Here is a 22,092-nt window from a genome sequence, read left to right on the forward strand (position 1 = left end):
AGTTCCAATATAAAAGATGTAAAAAGAGAGAATGGCTAGACATGGAAGATTGGGGCCGTCTTAGCTCTTAACTTGTAAGTATGTATATCTGAAATGCCTTTATTGTAGCATTGAAACATCATTGTAAAAGAATGAAAACATGCTCTATAGTAACCGTAAAAGCTGGTTTCTCATTTGTTTTCTTTTATATATGAGAGCTAAGGCTCAGAATTTCAAAAAACAATTCATCCATGCACATACCTTTGGAAATATTAAAATAGGTATGCTCAGCCTTTGATTTTTTTTTTCAGCTTCTGAAATATCCTTTTTTGCATCTCACATAAATATAAGTAAAAACTTACTCATAATCAAAATCTTCAAAATGCATGAATATTCAAATATTTTGGTTAGTCCTGTGCTTTCTTGTAATATTGGACCATAGCTGACTTAAAAATTCCAAAAATTCTTCACTCTGTTTCTTTGGTGATCTGTAATTATAAATGTACTAGCTGTTGGGGTGGCGCTTCGCGCCACCCCAACACCTAGTTGGTGGGGGCGCTTCGCGCCCCCCCCAAGCCCCCCCGCGCGCGTAAGTCGTTACGCGCCATAATAGTTACGCGCCATTGTAGTTGTGTCCCTATGTCCCACCTGTGAATATAGATATATATATATATATATGGTTTTAACTACGTAAAACTTGCGAATATACAACATTCTTTGCTGTACCATTGTCTTTGCATATAAATAGATTGTCAGGTTTACCGACTCTTGAACATGCAACATATAATGGTCCATGGGAAAACAATCTGTATTCAGATCTATACCTCATGATTCTAATGATTGCCCTTGAGCTTTGTTGATGGTGATTGCTAATCGACCATTCCCTGTCCCGGTGTCCCGGTCGTCATTTACATCCCCCTGTTTCCCCCGGTGTCCCCGTTGTAGTTGTGTCCCTGTGTCCCGGTCGTCATTTATATTCCCTGTGTCCCGGGTCCCGGTCATCATTTGTATCCCGGTGTCCCGGTCTGTATATACATTCGTTTTTTAGTTTTGTTTTTCTCCTTTATTTTTTTCCTTTTTTTTTCTTTTTTAGCTTATTTAGATTTTTAGATTTTTTAGTTTTTTTTATTAGTTTTTAGTTTTTATTTCTTTTTAGTTTTTTTGTCCCGGTCGTCATTTATATCCCCCTGTTTCCCCCGGTGTCCCCGTTGTAGTTGTGTCCCTGTGTCCCGGTCGTTATTTATATTCCCTGTGTCCCGGTCGTCATTTGTATCCCGGTGTACCGGTCTGTATATACATTCGTTTTTTAGTTTGGTTTTTCTCCTTTATTTTTTTCCTTTTTTTTTCTTTTTTAGTTTATTTAGATTTTTAGATTTTTTAGTTTTTTTATTAGTTTTTAGTTTTTTTTTCTTTTTAGTTTTTTTGTAGTTTTTACCTTCTTTTTAGTTTTGTTAATTTTTTTTTTTACTTGTGTCCTGGTCGTCATTTATACTCCCTGTGTCCCGGTGCTTTGTTGATTGCTAATCGAACATTCCTTTTGTCCTGGTCGCTTTCTCTTTGAGTGTCGTCATTTATTAGTTTTTTCCTTTTTTTTTTAGTTTTTTATTGGTTTTTACCTTTATTTTAGCTTATTTTTCAGTTTTTTCCTTTTTTTTAGTTTTTTTTTATTTTTTATTTTTTTTAGTTTTTTACCTTTTTTTAGTTTTTATAGTTTTTTTAGTTTTTTAGCTTTTTTACTTTTTTTATTAGTTTTTAGTTTTTTTTTGTAGTTTTTGCCTTTTTTTAGTTTTTTCAGTTTTTTTTTTAGTTTTTTATTGGTTTTTACCTTTATAGTTTTTTTAGTTTTTTAGCTTTTTTATTTTTTTTATTAGTTTTTAGTTTTTTTTGTAGTTTTTGCCTTTTTTTAGTTTTTTCAGTTTTGACGTCACCTAATCCAGTTTTTTCAGGTGACGTCACCTGACACATCCATCCATCCATCCATCCATCCATCCACAGACAGACAACTTATTTTTATATATATAGATATATATATATATATATATATATATATATCTTCTATATATATAAAAATAAGTTGTCTGTGTGTGGATCTGTGGATCAGGTGACGTCATGTTTGTCCGCATATGACGTCTGAATTATTTCACACTAATACAAAAGAAGAAAAAAACTAAAAAAGGTAAAAACTACAAAAAAAACTAAAAAGAAAAAAAAACTAAAAAAGCTAAAAAACTAAAAAAAACTAAAAAAAGGTAAAAATCTAATAACTAAAAAAAAACTGAAAAAAATAAAAAAAAGGCAAAAACTACAAAAAAAATAAAAACTAAAAAAAAAACTAAAAAAGCTAAAAAACTAAAAAAACTAAAAAAAACTAAAAAAAACTAAAAAAAGGTAAAAAACTAAAAAAAACTAAAAACTAAAAAAGAAAAAAAACTAAAAAAAAGGAAAAAACTGAAAAATAAAAGAGAAAAAAAAACTAAAAAAACTAAAAAAATGGTAAAAACTACAAAAAAACTAAAAACTAATAAAAAAACTAAAAAATCTAAAAATCTAAATAAACTAAAAAAGAAAAAAAAGAAAAAAGGAAAAAAATAAAGGAGAAAAACAAAACTAAAAAACGAATGTATATACAGACCGGGACACCGGGATACAAATGACGACCGGGACACAGGGAATATAAATGACGACCGGGACACAGGGACATAACTACAAAGGGGACGCCGGGGTGCACAGGGGGATATATAAATGACGATGGCGACTCAGGGAATGGTCGATTAGCAATCACCATCAACAAAGCTCAAGGGCAATCATTAGAATCATGAGGTATAGATCTGAATACAGATTGTTTTCCCATGGACCATTATATGTTGCATGTTCAAGAGTCGGTAAACCTGACAATCTATTTATATGCAAAGACAATGGGACAGCAAAGAATGTTGTATATTCGCAAGTTTTACGTAGTTAAAACCATATATATATATATATATATATATATATATATATATATATATATATATATATATATATATATATATATATATATATATATATATATATATATATATATATATATATATATATATATATATATATATATATATATATATATATATATATATATATATATATATATATATCTATCTATCTATATTCACAGGTGGGACATAGGGACACAACTACAATGGCGCGTAACTATTATGGCGCGTAACGACTTACGCGCGCGGGGGGGCTTGGGGGGGGCGCGAAGCGCCCCCACTAACTAGGTGTTGGGGTGGCGCGAAGCGCCACCCCAACAGCTAGTATATATATATATATATATATATATATATATATATATATATATATATATATATATATATATATATATATATATATATATATATATATATATATACTAGCTGTTGGGGTGGCGCTTCGCGCCACCCCAACACCTAGTTGGTGGGGGCGCTTCGCGCCCCCCCCAAGCCCCCCCGCGCGCGTAAGTCGTTACGCGCCATAATAGTTACGCGCCATTGTAGTTGTGTCCCTATGTCCCACCTGTGAATATAGATAGATATATATATATATGGTTTTAACTACGTAAAACTTGCGAATATACAACATTCTTTGCTGTCCCATTGTCTTTGCATATAAATAGATTGTCAGGTTTACCGACTCTTGAACATGCAACATATAATGGTCCACGGGAAAACAATCTGTATTCAGATCTATACCTTATGATTCTAATGATTGCCCTTGAGCTTTGTTGATGGTGATTGCTAATCGACCATTCCCTGTCCCGGTGTCCCGGTCGTCATTTACATCCCCCTGTTTCCTCCGGTGTCCCCGTTGTAGTTGTGTCCCTGTGTCCCGGTCGTCATTTATATTCCCTGTGTCCCGGTCGTCATTTGTATCCCGGTGTCCCGGTCTGTATATACATTCGTTTTTTAGTTTTGTTTTTCTCCTTTATTTTTTTCCTTTTTTTTTTTCTTTTTTAGCTTATTTAGATTTTTAGATTTTTTAGTTTTTTTATTAGTTTTTAGTTTTTTTTTCTTTTTAGTTTTTTTGTCCCGGTCGTCATTTATATCCCCCTGTTTCCCCCGGTGTCCCCGTTGTAGTTGTGTCCCTGTGTCCCGGTCGTCATTTATATTCCCTGTGTCCCGGTCGTCATTTATATTCCCTGTGTCCCGGTCGTCATTTGTATCCCGGTGTACCGGTCTGTATATACATTCGTTTTTTAGTTTTGTTTTTCTCCTTTATTTTTTTCCTTTTTTTTCTTTTTTAGTTTATTTAGATTTTTAGATTTTTTAGTTTTTTTATTAGTTTTTAGTTTTTTTTTCTTTTTAGTTTTTTTGTAGTTTTTACCTTCTTTTTAGTTTTGTTAATTTTTTTATTACTTATGTCCTGGTCGTCATTTATACTCCCTATGTCCCGGTGCTTTGTTGATTGCTAATCGAACATTCCTTTTGTCCTGGTCGCTTTCTCTTTGAGTGTCGTCATTTATTTTTTTCTTTTTTAGTTCTTTTAGTTTTTACCTTTTTTAGTTTTTTTTAGTTTTTTAGATGAAATTTTTTTTTAGTTTTTCCCTTTTTTTCTTTTTAGTTTTTATTGGTTTTTACCTTTATGTTAGCTTATTTTTCAGTTTTTTCCTTTTTTTTAGTTTTTTTTTATTTTTTATTTTTTTTAGTTTTTTACCTTTTTTAGTTTTTTTAGTTTTTTTAGTTTTTTAGCTTTTTTACTTTTTTTATTAGTTTTTAGTTTTTTTGTAGTTTTTGCCTTTTTTTAGTTTTTTCAGTTTTTTTTTTTTTTAGTTTTTTATTGGTTTTTACCTTTATTTTAGCTTATTTTTCAGTTTTTTCCTTTTTTTTAGTTTTTTTTAGTTTTTAGTTTTTTTAGTTTTTTACCTTTTTTTAGTTTTTTTAGTTTTTTTAGTTTTTTAGCTTTTTTATTTTTTTTATTAGTTTTTAGTTTTTTTTGTAGTTTTTGCCTTTTTTTAGTTTTTTTAGTTTTTTAGCTTTTTTATTAGTTTTTAGTTTTTTTTGTAGTTTTTGCCTTTTTTTAGTTTGACAACTTATTTTTATATATATAGATAGTTTTTTTTTTACTTATGTCCTGGTCGTCATTTATACTCCCTGTGTCCCGGTGCTTTGTTGATTGCTAATCGAACATTCCTTTTGTCCTGGTCGCTTTCTCTTTGAGTGTCTTCATTTATTAGTTTTTTCCTTTTTTTCTTTTTAGTTTTTTATTGGTTTTTACCTTTATTTTAGCTTATTTTTCAGTTTTTTCCTTTTTTTTAGTTTTTTTTTTATTTTTTATTTTTTTTAGTTTTTTACCTTTTTTTAGTTTTTTTAGTTTTTTTAGTTTTTTAGCTTTTTTACTTTTTTTATTAGTTTTTAGTTTTTTTTTGTAGTTTTTGCCTTTTTTTAGTTTTTTCAGTTTTTTTTTTAGTTTTTTATTGGTTTTTACCTTTATAGTTTTTTTAGTTTTTTAGCTTTTTTATTTTTTTTATTAGTTTTTAGTTTTTTTTGTAGTTTTTGCCTTTTTTTAGTTTTTTCAGTTTTGACGTCACCTGATCCAGTTTTTTCAGGTGACGTCACCTGACACATCCATCCACACATCCATCCACACATCCACAGACAGACAACTTATTTTTATATATATAGATGTACAAGATTTATAGAAAAAAATTTAAGGATAACCACATTAGCACTAATTTTCTTGAAAATTTATGTACTCTGTTTTCTAGTCTGCCTTAGAGCTGTTGGAGGTGAAGTTGGTGCCACTTCTTCTCTTGCCCCAAAAATTGGACCTCTTGGTTTATCTCCAAAAAAGATTGGTGAAGATATTGCCAAAGCAACAGCAGATTGGAAAGGCTTGAAGATCACTGTTCAATTGACAATCCAGAATAGGCAAGCCACAGTCAGTGTTGTGCCCTCAGCCAGTTCATTGGTGATCAAGGCCCTCAAGGAACCACCCAGAGACAGAAAGAAGCAGAAAAATAGTATGACATTTCCTTGTTAATGCCCTGAAATGTATATTCTTTTTGTTTTACCCCTTCTCCCCCAATTCAAGAACGTTCTCATGTCTCCTCCTGAGATCAGATGAGATCATTAGTCACCAAACAAACTTTTTTTATGTGAAGTTTTTTGCTCAAGTTGGAATATACTTGTCCCCTGCATCAAATGTGTGCATAAGCACTACTCTCAGGGGAGGAAAAGGAGGTGCCTTTTTCTCTTGGATAGAACCAAAAAGATTTAATTTCTGGCCTTTTTTCCTCAATTAGGCCTCTCTCCTCTTATCTCCACTGTGTAGAGATTTGATATTTATCCTTGTGTTAACTCTAACAAGGATATTTTGCCCAAAATATATAAATGACAAGATTTGTTTTCTGCTGGTTGTATTTACTGGTTTACATTTATTTCATGGGAGTTGCATGTCACTGACTAAGATTTTAACAAGGGAATGCTCAGTCCAAAGTGCTACCACATAGTGTATTGTATATTCGGTGTACCAAAGTAAAAGCAATGCTTCATAGCTACAATCTAAATGTGCATTAATAAATCATCGAATAAAAGGCTACAAAAAGCTTGAAAGGCTCTACTCCCTGAAAAGTTCTGAAATTATTGGCTATACCACTTTTTGTTTTAGATTTACTGATATAAACTCAACAGATTGACTTCTTTTTATCCAAATATATGTATATATATATATATATATATATATATATATATATATATATATATATATACCGTGTTACCGTGAATTTGTTACCGTGGAAGACCGAAATTGGAGAATGTCGACACCCACCAGTGAATGTCCAAAACTCCTTTTTCTCTGCTATACCTCATTATTCTAATCTATACCTCATTATTCTAATGATGTGTCCCTGTGTCCCGGTCGTCATTTATATTCCCTGTGTCCTGGTCGTCATTTGTGTCCTGGTGTCCCAGTTTGTAATTTCTCTTTGAGTGTCCCAGTTGTCATTTATATTCCCGGTGTCCTGGTCGTCATTTGTGTCCTGGTGTCCTGGTCTGTAATTTCTATTCAAACAATCCCTGTTTCCTGGTCGTCATTTATATATCCCGCCTGTGCCCCCGGCGTCCCTGTTGTAGTTGTGTCCCTGTGTCCCGGTCGTCATTTATATTCCCTGTGTCCTGGTCGTGATTTGTGTCCGGGTGTCCCAGTCTGTAATTACTCTTTGAGGTTCCCGGTCGTCATTTATATTCCATGTGTCCTGGTCGTCATTTGTGTCCCGGTATGTAATTTCATCAGTTGACAAACATGACGTCAGTCGACAAACAACTTCATGACGCATACAGCTCAATCCTTATAATGACGTCAGTCGACACAGACATGACGTCACTCGACACACACACATACAACTTATTTTTATATATATATAGATAGACTAGCTGTTGGGGTGGCGCTTCGCGCCACCCCAACACCTAGTCTATCTCTATAAATATATAAAATAAGTTGTCGAAAAACATGACTATATATATATATACATATATATATATATATATATATATATATATATATATATATATATAAATAAATAAGTTGTCGACAAACATGACGTCAGTCGACACACAAACATGACGTCACTCGACACACACACACAGACAACTTATTTTTATATATATAGATAGACTAGGTGTTTGGGAATATACAACTTGCGAATATACAACATTCTTTGCTGTCCCATTGTCTGTGCATATAAATAGATTGTCAGGTTTACTGACTCTTGAACATGTAACATATAATGGTCCATGGGAAAACAATCCGTATTCAGATCTATACCTCACGATTCTAATGATTGCCCTTGAGCTTTGTTGATGGTGATTGCTAATCGACCATTCCCTGTGTCGCCGTCGTCATTTATATATCCCCCTGTGCCCCCCGGCGTCCCCGTTGTGGTTGTGTCCCTGTGTCCCGGTCGTCATTTATATTCCCTGCGTCCCGGTTGTCATTTGTGTCCCGGTGTCCCAGTCTGTGATTTTTCTTTGAGTGTCCCGGGCGTCATTTATGTTCCTTGTGTCCCGGTGTCCCCGTCGTCATTTGTGTCCCGGTGTCCTGGTCTGTATATACATTCGTTTTTGAATTGGTCTTTTTTTTAGTTTATAGTTTTTTACCTTTTTTTTAGTTTTTTTAGTTATACCTCATGATTCTAATGATTGCTTTTGAGCTTTGTTGATGGTGATTGCTAATCGAACATTCCCTGTGTCCCCATCGTCATTTATATATTACCCTGTGCCCCCTGGCGTCCCCGTTGTAGTTGTGTCCCTGTGTCCCGGTCGTCATTTATATTCCCGGTGTCCCGGTCGTCATTTGTATCCCGGTGTCCTGGTCTGTATATACATTAGTTTTTGAAATGGTGCTTTCTCTTTGAGTGTCCCGGTCGTCATTTATATTCCCTATGAGCCGGTATCCCGGTTGTCATTTGTGTCCCGATGTCCCGGTCTGTAATTTTGTCAGTCGAAAACATGACGTCAGTCGACACACAAACATGACGTCACTCGACAGACACACACATAGACAACTTATTTTTATATATATATATATACTAGTTGTTGGGATGGTGCTTCTAGTAGTTGTATAGTTCTACTAGTTGTTGGGATCAGTATTAAGATCTATACCACATTTTTCTAATGACTGACCTTGAGCTTTGTTAATGGCGATTGCAAATGCTAATCGAATTGGGAATTGCAATCTTTTGAATTGAAAAGGCAGATCCGTTGGAATCATGGGAATGCGAGGAATAAGAACAGCCTCACCCTCAAAAGACCCTGTCAAGATTGTGGCCTCTATTAGGTTTTCCATTGTGTTTTTTTACGGCAAGTCGCGTGCCAGTGCAAAGCTTTGGTGGGTTGATATTTCTTAAAAGTATTATTGGTACGCCTATTTTTAGTTGTAGCACGTGTGGTGGAAACCCTGAAAGATCCACGGAATTTAAAAATTCAGATGGATAATTAACCGCTTCATTTGGTTCCAAAACTGTGTCGACTGACTTGTAAAGGACTGCCTGGTCTCGAATCTTGGTCAAAACAATATTGTTGATTTCGTGGACGTCTATATTTTTGGTTGCAAGAATCGCTCTTTCACTTAGCCATTTATTATTTTTATAATTGTTTAGAATATTCGGAAATAATTTTTCAATCAATTCATTTTTGGACGTCACTAAATTACAGAAATAAGCAGGTAGTTGTATACGTCCTGTAATTGAGTCTACTGGGAGCTTTCCGTTTCCAATTGCCAGCAATTGATCTGAAAATGTTTGACCAGAGTCATCGTTTTGCAATCGGACACGCATATTTGTAGTTAATTTTAATGTTTTTACGTGTGCCCATAAATTAAAATTTTTCAGGCAAGCATTCATTTCGTCTGCAGGAGTTGATCTAGGTATTATAGGTAATGTTTGCCTGAAATCTCCCGCAAGCAATATTAATGTGCTGCCAAAGGGTTTCGACTTCCCTCGCAAATCTTTCAAGCATTGATCCAGAGCCTCGAGCGATTTTTGTGTGCCATTGTGCACTCATCCCAAATAATAAGTTTGCATTGCTTCAATACTTTACCCATCCCAGATGATCTGGAAATATTGCACGTGGGAGTTTCTGTAGAATGCAAATTCAGAGGCAATTTCAAAGCGGAATGAGCAGTTCTTCCACCAGGCAGCAATGTTGCGGCTATTTCGGACGACGCAATTGCCAACGCTATATCATTTTTTGATCGAATTGATGCCAGAATCAGTTTTATCACAAACGTTTTACCAGTACCTCCTGGCGCATCCAAAAAGAAAATTTCTCCAACGTTGTTATCGACACAATGCATTGTCGTATCATAAATGTCTTTTTGTTCCGACGTTAACTTGGAAATGTTATTTTGTAAATACGACAATAGATCACTCGTACTGTAACTTTGTTCACGATCCAATTCTACACATGTCGAACCAGCAGCGATACGGTTAGGTGAAGGCATTCCCAAATCCTGAAGAGGTTTGTTTGCCATGCGTACGCACAAATCTTCTATAATAACTAAAGTGTAGTTATAAATTTCTGATGTAAAATCAAAAGTCATATATGACGTCTCTAACTGTTTTCGATGGAGTATATGCTGGTTTCAAGTTGCTCTGGTAGTTCCTCGGCACGCCTTCTTTTTTCACTTTCTCTTTTAGCAGCAAGTCTGGTTTCGCGTTGCTCTGGTAGTTCCTCGGCATGCTTTCTGTTCTTTCTTTCTCTATCAGCCTCAAGCCTGTTTCCTTGCTGTTCTTTTGATTCCTCGGCACGCTTTCTTTTCTTACTTTCTCTATCAGCCTCAAGCCTGTTTCCTTGCTGTTCTTTCGATTCCTCGGCACGCTTTCTTTTCTTACTTTCTCTATCAGCAGCAAGTTTTTTTTGGCATAGACTCTTTAAGCATCTTCCTCGGCTGTTGCCATTGTAAGTTCACCAGTCATTTTACAGTTAAACATTGATAGATTTCTAAGTGAACGCATGTCTTAAATATCTTTAATGAAGTCACCGTCATAACAAAAATGACGACAACTAACTTCATGACGTCAGTCAACACACAAATATGACGTCACCCGACAGACAGACCCACACATCTACAGACAACTTATTTTTATATATATACTAGCTGTTGGGGTGGCGCTTCGCGCCACCCCAACACCTAGTTGGTGGGGGCGCTTCGCGCCCCCCCCCTCCCAAGCCCCCCCGCGCGCGTAAGTCGTTACGCGCCATGTTAGTTACGCGCCATTGTAGTTGTGTCCCTATGTCCCACCTGTGAATATAGATAGATATATATATATATATATATATGTTTTTAACTCCGTAAAACTTGCGAATATACAACATTCTTTGCTGTCCCATTGTCTGTGCATATAAATAGATTGTCAGGTTTACCGACTCTTGAACATGCAACATATAATGGTCCATGGGAAAACAATCCGTATTCAGATCTATACCTCATGATTCTAATGATTGCCCTTGAGCTTTGTTGATGATGATTGCTAATCGACGATTCCCTGTGTCGCCGTCGTCATTTATATATCCCCGTGTGACGACCCCGGTGTCCCGGTCGTCATTTATATTCCATGTGTTCCGGTCGTCATTTATGTCCCGGTGTCCCAGTCTGTGAATTCTCTTTGAGGGTCCCGGGCGTCATTGATATTCCTTGTGTCCCGGTGTCCCGGTCGTCATTCGTGTCCCGGTGTCCCAGTCTGTATATACATTCGTTTTTGAATTGGTCTTTTTTTTAGGTTTTAGTTTTCTGCCTTTTTTTTAGTTTTTTTTTAGTTATACCTCATGATTCTAATGATTGCCCTTGAGCTTTGTTGATGGTGATTGCTAATCGAACATTCTCTGTGTCCCCATCGTCATTTATATATCCCCCTGTGCCCCCCGGCGCCCCCGTTGTAGTTGTGTCCCTGTGTCCCGGTCGTCATTTATATTCCCTGTGTCCCGGTCGTCATTTGTATTCCGGTGTCCCAGTCTGTATATACATTCGTTTTTGAAATGGTAAATGATGAAATAAATTTTTGTATTTTTCCCCTTTTTTCTTTTTAGTTTTTTTGGTTTTTACATTTTTTTAGTTTTTTTAGTTTTTTTTCTTTTTTCTTTTTAGTTTTTTTTTTATTTTTATTTTTTTAGTTTTGTTTTTCTCCTTTATTTTTCTTTTTGTTTCCTTTTTTTAGTTTTTTTATTTTTTAGTTTTTTTAGTTTTTTAGCTTTTTTAGTTTTTTTATTAGTTTTTAGTTTGTTTTTTTCTTTTTAGTTTTTTTGTAGTTTTTACCTTTTTTTTTAGTTTTTTTTTACTTATGTCCTGGTCGTCATTTATACTCCCTGTGTCCCGGTCGTCATTTGTGATGGTTTGTTGACGGTGTTTTGTTGATGGTGATTGCTAATTGAACATTCCTTGTGTCCCGGTCGCTTTCTCTTTGAGTGTCCCGGTCGTCATTTATATTCCCTATGTGCCGGTGTCCTGGTCGTCATTTGTGTCCCAATGTAATTTCGTAATTCGTCAGTCGAAAACATGACGTCAGTCGACACAGAAACATGACGTCACCTGACACACAGACACATAGACAGACAACTTATTTTTATATATATAGATATAGATATAGAAGTGGAGCATCATTTTTCTTTTTAATGGGTAGCCATTTCCCATGCTTATTGTAATATTCTCCTGTGAAAAATAATACTTGGACAGTTGAGAGAGGGGAAGGTTTTTCCTCTAGTATGCATAGAAGGATGCTTCCTTTTGAAGAAAATAAAGCCTTGAACCTTTCCAATGAAAATAATAATATCTGACCCATCTGTGATCACTTACAATTTTTTTTTAAAACTTGCCTGTTCCTTAAGTTTAATGTGTTCTGAAGAATATTGATGTTGTAGCCATAGGTGTTGACAGATCAGGTCCACTGATTACCATTAGATATTTTCTAGCAGAAGGGGGGAGGGCTACTGATGAATTACTTGGGGAGGGGACACAAATATTCAAGTTTAGGTTCAGTAAACAGGCAGCTACACCAGCTTCTGAATCTGTAACAGAACCATCAGTATAAACGTGCATATGATTGGGAAAATGGGTATTCACACATTTTTTTTAACTTAAGTGGTGACAGAAATTTTGTCTTTTCAGTGAATGTTGAAAGGACATTTAATTGGATGCCAAAATTATTTTACAGAAAGCATAGCAAATAATTGGTTATCAATTTGTCATTTCTTGGATCTGTAAAACTCAGCTTGGGTTTAAAAAACAAATTATTTTATATAGCTTGCTTGATCTCAATATCTGAGTGATTTTGTTATTTTCGTAATTACCAGTACTCCACTGAAAGAAAAGATTCTGTCAACACTAGATAATCAACGACACTGTGGACGATGCTAATGTGCGAATTCTTCTCCTGACAGATGTCAGATAGACTTGCCCTAAAGAAACTTGCCCTTTAAACCTGCCCTTATGAAAATATAGATAAGTTGAAGTAGGGTAAACCACTCCAAAATTTCAAACTCGTTTAAAAAAGTATAATTATTTATTTTGTGGTCTACATGATTTTCTGAAGTAATTTTTGGAATAAAGCTTCTTTCAACTGCTTTTTATGGCACTTAGTATTAACCAAGTGACATATAGCAATCGCACATTCTGTCGGTCCCGGTTTTGCTACTTTAGGCTTTTCCAGGTAAGCTAGGACGATGAAATGTGGTAGACGTATCAGGGACCGGACCAGATTAAATAAGAAATAGTCGTTTTCCCGATTTGACCATCTGGAGGAGGAGTGGGGGGCCCGTTAATTCGGAAAAAATAGAAAAATTGAAGAATTTTTAACTTACAAATGGTTGATCAGATCTCAATGAAATTTGATGTTGGAAGGATATCGTGTCTCAGAGCTGTTCTTTTAAATCCCGACCGGATCTGGTGACATGGGGGGGATTTGGGAGGGGGAAACCTAGAATCTTGGAAAACACTTAGAGTCGAGGGATTGGGATGAAACTTTTGGGAAAAATAAGCACAAGTCCTAGATACACGATTGACATAACCGGAACGGATCCGCACTCTTTTGGGCAGTTGGGGGGGGGGGGGGTTAATTCTGAAAAATTAGAAAAATGAGGTATTTTTAACTTACAAACGGGTGATCAGATGTCAATGAAAGTTGATATGTAGAAGGATATCGTGTCTCACAGCTCTTATTTTAAATCCCGACTGGCTCTGGTGACATTGGGGGGGATTTGGGAGGGGGAAACCTAAAATCTTGGAAAACACTTAGAGTGGAGCGATCGGGATGAAACTTGGGGAAAAATAAGCACAAGTTCTAGATATATGATTGACATAACCGGAACGGATCCGCTCTCTTTGGGGTAGTTGGGGGGATTAATTCTGAAAAATTAGAAAAAATGGGGTATTTTTAACTTACGAACGGGTGATCGGATCTCAATGAAATTTGATATTTAGAAGGATATTGTGCCTCAGAGCTCTTATTTTAAATCCCGAAACAGATCTGGTGACATTGGGGCGGAATTAGGAGGCTCCTTAAGGGTGATTAGATTAACTCTCCAAAGAATGGAATAATAATGTACTTTACCCTCTTTGAAGATTATTCTTAGGTACCTTTTGTGGACTGTCTCTATTCTGTCCGACAATTTAATTGAGATGCCAGAATGCCAAAAACGACAGGCATACTCGAGGGCTGGGAGTACAAAACATACAAAAACCCTACGATAAAACATATCTAAATTAGCAACTAGAATAAAAATCATCAGTACATAATCCGACATAAGTTAAAAATTATATGAATTAATTTCGTCATGTGGAATCGCAATAAAGCTTATTGTATAACATATTTCCTTTTATTTTTCAAGTTAAGCACAATGGAAATATTAATTTTGACGAAATCATCAATATTGCAAGAATTATGAGACCCCGATCCATGGCCCGTGAACTAAGTGGCACTGTCAAAGAAATACTTGGAACTGCATTGGTAAGCTTTTTAACACAGTTTTGACTGAAGTTTTGTTTATTATATTTGAACTGTGGTGTTGGTCTCTAATGCCACAGGGGCTGTGTTTGCCCATAGATTTGTCTTATGGAAAGAGTTTTTGAAAGGGCACAATGGTTTGCAGTTTTTAGCCATTATTTTTGTTTTGAATTTAATATTTGTCTTTTCTGGCTTGCCTTTAAATTAGTGAGCAGCTTTTTTGGGTTTCGGGGCTGAACAAAAAAGTTGCGATTTGATACCTTTTCCCTATATTAGGAGAAAACTTTGGAAAGCCTCATTTTTTAAGAATTATTTGTACTCTATTGTACACTATTTGTACCTTCCTCAATGCCCAAGCTGCCGGTTGGTACGGGCCTTTTTCATTTGTTTGCTAAATAAACCGATCCCTCCCTTCTCCTAGACGTTCCATCCTAGTAATTTTTTCCAACCCACTATTGTCTTCCCATCTACTCTCTTCCTGAAGAACTCACCCTATTCTACATCTTCGAATCATATTTCTGAAAAAATCCATCGTTTCATTTTATTTTTAGTGATCACCTATCCATGTGATTCAGACTTGAAAGACCTCATGTATGCTATTAATCCTACAAGGTATACTACCTGATATTATTTGGCATCAACCGGAAATCACTATAACCATCCTGGCCACCTTTCTTCTTCCAACACACGATAATTTCACATCTAATCCTGCTTTTACAAAGCTCCCGCGTGTTAAGTACTTTGGTATTATGGATACTTCGGTTGAATTCAACCTCCCTGGTATTAATTGCTGTGGGTCAACCCCTCTTTTGAACCCCCGTCTCTTGCTCAGCGTCCTAAATTGAAACCTCAGTACCTCCATGAATTACACCTAAATACCAACTGTTTCTCTCCCAAGTTGCTTAAATTCTCTATATTCTTGGTTACTAACGCAAAACTTCTAGATTTCGATAAGTGAATTGAACTCAAGTCTTATCTGAACTGAACCAAATTGGTACAATAGCGGCTTCAGAAGTACACTCTATGAACAAGCGTCCATCGTTTTGTCAAATTATTCCAAGTTTATTCAGTTTCATATTCCAGATCACCCACTTGAAAAAAAAGGTTATGCTATCACGGTCATTGGCGGATCCAGGGAGTGCCCCCCCCCCCCCCTCCAAGATTTTTTTCTGGTGCCCTCATTCCTTGTTTTTTCTCTTCTGTTTTTCACTCCTTTTTAAGAATAAATTTGCCAATTTGGTTAATTATTGGCGCCCTTGTAACATTACCCCCTCCCCAGATTTTGATTATTGGCACCCTTGTTACGTTGCTACACCAAAGATTTTGCTCTAGATCCGCCCCTGATTTTTGTCCCCTGGCTTTCTGATTATATTGAAGTCCTTAATATTATTGGAATAGTCCTCTTCTATTGCTCACCAAATCAGAAGGTGGATGATAAACATAGATGAATACAGCTATTACAGACTAGTATTAGTTTTGTTATTACTAAGTATCCTTTTTTTTCTTTTTTGATGCCTATGACATTCAGGTTATGTTCCCTCTGAAACAAGCGATTTTGTGGCAAGCCTGCAGGTATAACTTGGACCAAAAGGAGAAAATACTGACATCATTGCATTCATTAGTCTTAATCTGTCTATTAAATCAGTCAGGATTATGATATTAGTTGGACTTTGTCATAAAGAAGGGTTTAAACTTACAAAAAAAAATTTCCTTTTTTTTACATTCTTTCAATCTTGAAAACCCTGTAGACCAGATTTAAGAAAAAGTTATTATTTTATATGGATTAAACTGAATCTAAGCAAAGGAATGGTATCAATTTTTGTCTTCTGTTGAAATATTAAACCCATAAAAGAGCAGAAAAGTAACACACCAATACAGGGAACATAAACCTTAAGATGTCGAGGACGAACGCAAAATTTCGACCTTTGAGACTAAATGCCTCCACCCTATAGCTGGTGTAATGTATCTAGACAAAATCTCCAATGAAGATCTTCGAAGGCAACTGAAGTGGGAAGCTAAATTTCTTCAGAAAGAGCGATTACAGAAACTCAGATGGCTGGATCATATACATCAGGTTGAAAAATCAAGCCTACCAAAAGTTAGACGCGACCCATGAGGACGTTGGTACATAAGTCAAACCTGCCCGGTACATAAGATGAACTCGCTTTGCTCTTCATTCAATGTCGAGAAAACTTCTAAAATCTCCAGAACGAAGACACGCCTCTGTCATTGCTATTTTGGCTAAACTGAATGGAATCAACAACCCCCTCCCCCCTTCAGCTTCATCCCTTTAGCTGGAAGGTATCATTTCTCCCTCCTTTTGAATCTTCAAATTTTAAGTATTTTTCTCAGTAACCTATGGCTCCTGCCCTCTTCACAAAGCTAGCTTTTCTCTCTTGGTAAGGAGCTGAATATCGAAGATTGGCCTGACCTCTTCAATTTACCAAATCTGGATGTAAAAAATCACTTAATTCCACAAATGAAGCTAAATGATAAATTTAACTAGATGATAAATATTTACTTTCTTTCACAATAAAAAAAACTTGGAAAGTGCTCAAGTGAAGAACCATACATTAACCCATAAAAGCACAAAAAAGAATAGATTAACGCTTTTAAGAAATGGTAACCTTGTTGAAGTAAATGAATAATAAAAAAAAATCTAAATTCTGCTCAACCGTATAATAAAAAAAGTTCGCAGAAATTGTTTACTAGGAAAGCAATGAAATAATATTATGAGTAAAAAAACGCAACAACTGGGTGGAAGGAACCTTGATCAGCTTAATTTCAACCTACCTGATCTGCCTGAAATCAGGGTCAAAAACCATAATAAGCTTATTTTCCATCTGCCAAAGGCTTCTGGAATTTTCTTATCAGTTGCCGGCTCATGCAATTTGCGCTTTTCTTTATTTCCCCATCAAAGATAGAGGAAAGAATTGGAAAACTAAAAAAGTTAAGATTCTCCCCTTTGGATATACCATTCCCCTTTATTAGTGCTTTCAGTTATTTGTTTTCAAATCCCCTGTCTGTTCTTTTTAACCAGATTGCTAAGTGTGGGCAGCGGGCAACTCAAGTATAAAAGGGGGTTCATAACCCCTTTAAAAGAGAAAAAGGAATGTCTGGTGTTAAAAGTGTTTGTCCTATCTCTCCCACGCTTATATGAGGCATTCCTTGATGATTGGCTAAAGAAAAAAAGTACCTCCTATCAAATTGATGCAATTCGGGAATCTCAAATCCGCTTCAACTTCCCTTTGCCTTATCCACCTTGTGGGTTCAGTTGAGAAAATTCTGGTTAAGTCTAATAGAAGGTTTAATCTTCATCGATCTCCAATAATCCTTTGACGTTTTCAATAACAAATATATTAGTTGAGAAATTTAAATTCAGTATTGACTTATTTCTTGTAAAACTGTTTGCCTTCTTATTAAACCAATCACAAGCAGTCAAATATATGAATCACTTATCTACTCCCCTCCCTGTCCCAAATGGAGTGCAACTCCTAGGGTCCCCTTCTTTTTTTTCATTTTAATGTTTAAAGTTACCCTCTTTAATTTAATGTTTAAATTTACCAATCTTCATCGATCTCCAAAAATCCTTTGACGTTTTCAATAACAAATATATTAGTTGAGAAATTTAAATTCAGTATTGACTTATTTCTTGTAAAACTGTTTGCCTTCTTATTAAACCAATCACAAGCAGTCAAATATATGAATCACTTATCTACTCCCCTCCCTGTCCCAAATGGAGTGCAACTCCTAGGTCCCCTTCTTTTTTTCATTTTAATGTTTAAAGTTACCCTCTTTAATTTAATGTTTAAATTTACCCTCTTTAAGCTCCTTAGTCAATTTACTGTTCTGCTTCTTGTTCTATAAGGAGTTATTTTTCCTTTGTTCACCATCTACTCTTATTTCCAGGGAAGTCGAAATAAAGAGTAGTCCCATACTCTGCTTGGTTGGAAACGCCTGAGTATGAGAGAGTACGTTGTACTTTTTGTGTAGTATATTCTCATGACGAATCTAGGTTAAAAAAAAACAAAAAAACGAGCATATGCTGTTCTGTGAGGATCAGTGGAAAACTCTGTCACCTTCCCCCAAATTCTAAGTCTCCCCTCCCCTTAAAATAAAGAAACACGTTTCCTGAAAGTCCCAACTTAATCTAAGACGGGAGACAAAACAGACTAAATGTACAAAACTAAGAATAAAATCGTCGTCTTCAGTAAAACCTACTGGCTTCTAGCAAGCATTTGAATTATATTCAGCCGTAAATTTGGCTTTTTTAAAACCAAATCTTATTTGTTGTTCTGTTTTCAGTCTGTTGGATGCACAATTGACGGAAGATCACCCAAAGACATCATTGAAATGGTTAATAACGGTGAATTGGAAGTACCTGACAGTTAAACAGCTTATTTTTGAGACGGTCTTTTGTCTCTTTTGGGTAAGTTTACTAGACAAATGGGATGCTTCAAACTAGCAATACTGTATTTTCAAGTCCCTGTTCTTGATCATCTTCTTTATCTTCTTATTTTAGACATATAGGTCTGATTCTTGGGGGAGGGAGATAGTCAAAACACGGCAAGATTGTATTTTGAACCTTGATTTTACAATTATTTTCTGGGGAAGGGGAATTATTTGACGTTTTCAAAGGAGAAGAAATCCTATTTACTCTAACCCATCCCCCCAGTTTGTATGATATGATTGGGTGAGTATATGGATTTATATTAGAATGACAAGCAACTGTGCGTTTCTGAGTTTTGGAGAGTTTTGAATATTTGGTTTTTCAGAAAAGAATTTTGCGGCATATTGATTTTCAATCATCAAAAACAAGCAGAACAATGAGGAATTCCTTCGGTAAGACAGTGGAAATCAAATCCAATTTGAATGAATATTTCGGCCCTATGTCCAAGGGCCATCGTCAGCAAAACATAAATATATGTTTTGTTTATATGTTTGAATAAATATATGTCATGTACTTTTATGATATATATATAAATATATATATATATATATATATATATATATATATATATAGGATATTTTTATACGAAAAGAGACCTATCCAAGAGAAGTTCTTGATTCTTTTGTGACGTCAAAATCTCGGGAAATATAATTTATTCACATAAAAATGACGCTTGTCTAGTTCTGTCCGATCACGGCATTTAAAAAGTATGTTGCTGTTTAAAAAATTCTTGTTATGAAAATAAAGACTAAGGAGAGAAGAATACAAATCACCTTGGATATGTAGGATCCGTTTAAGTACTATAGAGCAAAGGAAATGAAACTGTCTAAAACAACTTTGCTTGGGCTCTCTTAGATTCATAGCTACCTCCCTCCATTTGATTTTGTTGTAGTACTCCCTCTTTAATAAATGTTTACTTAGTAAAAATTTTTGATGGGACTTAACAGATTTCAGGCAAGGAAACTCTATGGGATTGATTTGGAACAACCAGAACTTGAGGGAGGGCGTAGAGCCCATGCCCCCTTTCAATTTGAGCTTTTCTGTGTTTTTGTATAATTTCCTTATAATATGTCTTTTTATACCCCCCCCCCAAAGAATGTGTACGTTTCAGGATGGGTAGCGTTATCAAAATACTTTTTTAAAGTTCTAGACATGTTCTGTCAATATTAAATCTAAAAATAGCCAGAATAAGAGGAGTAGTCCTTAATATACACTGAAAAAAATTGTAATACCACAAAACAAACTTGAATTTACTGTTGAAAAATGTGCAAATCACCATGTGGTGTGTAAAAAACATCTTTTTTTCAATATCTTTCTTTTATCAAAAATATGTGAGTAGGGCATTTTGTTGTTTATGCAGTTTTTTGATAATTACAAGGTGTATATGCTGGTAAATGAAAGTAGTTTTGGTTGGACAAATGTCGAGCTTTTGTGATAATGCATTACGATGGGAAATTTTAAATTTGCTGTTTTGTGTCATCAAATCCTAAACCTTGGTTTATAACGACTTCGTTTTTGATGCTTAAATTTCTAAAAACTCCAGACTTGGAGGTATAAAAAGGCCAATTACACAGACTATACTATAAGAAGCGATAAATTTTTTCCATTTTTGTAAAACAAATAGGTAATAAAGAGTTCTAACAATTATATGCTCGAAATATATGAAAGTTGGGAATTACTTCCTGCGTATCCCCATTTTTGGTTAAGTACCTGTTTCGTCGCTTATCTGATTGCGTGAATGTAAAAGACGTTGTTTTCTGTTCTTTCTTCTTTGAAACTCTTTAATTTCAGAACAAGGACTTGTTTACCACCGTTGAATAATATATTAAAAAAAAATCTAAATAGGATATATTGCAATGTATAGTATTCTCTTGATAAATATTACTAATTCAATTTTGTTGCAGTGTTTCCAACTGATCATAACCAGAAAACATTTATTAGATTTTTGTTGAAATCCCAGAGTAACTCATTTCTGCGTATGCGATTATAGTTATCTCCCAGTATTCAGGGATAGTCAAATCTCTTTCGAATATTGTGGCCTAACTTTCATTGCCGGTATTAGAAGCATTTCCCAGTTGTCTGGTTGGTCGGGGGTGGCGCCCCATCCACTCCAATGGAGAATTTCATTTTCCTACGGGGCATCTGAAGCCTTATTGTCGGTTCAGCCGACATTGAAATAATAATATTTGCTAATTTCTTTTTCTTTTGTTTTCCCAGGTCGATTCGGCTTTTTGAAATAAAGGACTGTTCTGCTCATCCAAGTGTTTTATATTTTGTTTAAGACTTCGTTTTAGGATTGTCAATTTAGAAAGTTGATGCTATGAAAAACAAGATTTAAATAACTTAAATTTTGATTTCTCTAAATATTTGGCTCCTGGTCGTGTGAAATCCACTAGCACAAATGCTTGCCTTCCAAAAACGTTGCAAAGATATGTGATATTGTAAATTTGGTTTTGTTTTAATTCTGGTCTTGTATTGTAATAGAGAATAAAATAAAATAGAAATAAATGATTATTCAATGGTCTCAAAGGGACCGAATGAGTAAAATACTCCAGTAATAACAAAGGTAAGTAATAACTGCGACAGTGCGTAAGATTCAGATCTATGGACACCGGCCTCTGCAAAAGTTTACCTCGCCCCTTTCGAGGTACCAGCAAGACTGAGAATCTTTCGGTTAACTATATTCTCACTTGAGGAGTGGCGCTCCTTGAGGAAATTATAGCCTAGTAAGCGACACAGCATTCTCACAGGATTTTGATTAATGGATATTTTTTTCTGGCTTTGGTCTTTTTGGTGGGCAGTTTTCGGGCTGAAAAACCTCTTCCTAGCTAATTTATCTACTATGGGTTGCCTCCCCGTTGTAGCACAATCTTTGTAGGCATGAAGATATAGGAGGTAATAAGCCTGAGACTGTGTGCAGGATTTTGACTCTTGTTGATAGAAGAGCATTGCCAAGTGCTGAAATCCATGTTGTCACCAAGATGGGCCTAGGATTGGGCAAAGCCTCTATTCTACTGGAAGTCCCAGGGCCTTCTTGCTGTCCGGTTCTAAGCCGGCTTAAGCACTTCGGTTTAGACTTGGGAAGATGTGTTGGTCCGTATCCTGCACTGGTATCCGGGACTATTGCTTTTCCTGAGGTCAAAATAATTCAGATGATTTAAAGAATTTGAAAATTGGAACTTGGAATGTTACAACGTTAAAAATGACTCGTATT

The 22,092-nt window shown here is 35.3% G+C and overlaps 1 protein-coding gene and 1 long non-coding RNA gene across 2 annotated transcripts in view; one reads left to right on the top strand and one right to left on the bottom strand.

The window, feature by feature from the left end:
• The window catches only part of LOC136039439 (large ribosomal subunit protein uL11-like), a 29,303-nt gene extending 8,169 nt beyond the window's left edge, over window positions 1-21,134 (top strand). Inside the window, exons 2-5 of the mRNA XM_065723190.1 lie at window positions 5,702-5,956; window positions 14,313-14,431; window positions 18,734-18,857; window positions 21,096-21,134. Of these exons, the coding sequence (XP_065579262.1) occupies window positions 5,702-5,956; window positions 14,313-14,431; window positions 18,734-18,820 (461 nt within the window). The 3' untranslated portion in view covers window positions 18,821-18,857; window positions 21,096-21,134. The remainder of the gene's footprint in view (window positions 1-5,701; window positions 5,957-14,312; window positions 14,432-18,733; window positions 18,858-21,095) is intronic.
• Window positions 3,759-5,615, bottom strand: LOC136039431 (uncharacterized). The gene is made up of 2 exons (XR_010620448.1): window positions 5,422-5,615; window positions 3,759-4,784 (listed from the first exon to the last, which is right to left on the bottom strand). It is a non-coding gene; the product is annotated as an uncharacterized LOC136039431 (long non-coding RNA).
• Window positions 21,135-22,092: the final 958 nt, after the last annotated feature.

Source organism: Artemia franciscana, chromosome 19 (genome assembly GCF_032884065.1).
Source record: "Artemia franciscana chromosome 19, ASM3288406v1, whole genome shotgun sequence".
Taxonomy (NCBI): domain Eukaryota; kingdom Metazoa; phylum Arthropoda; class Branchiopoda; order Anostraca; family Artemiidae; genus Artemia; species Artemia franciscana.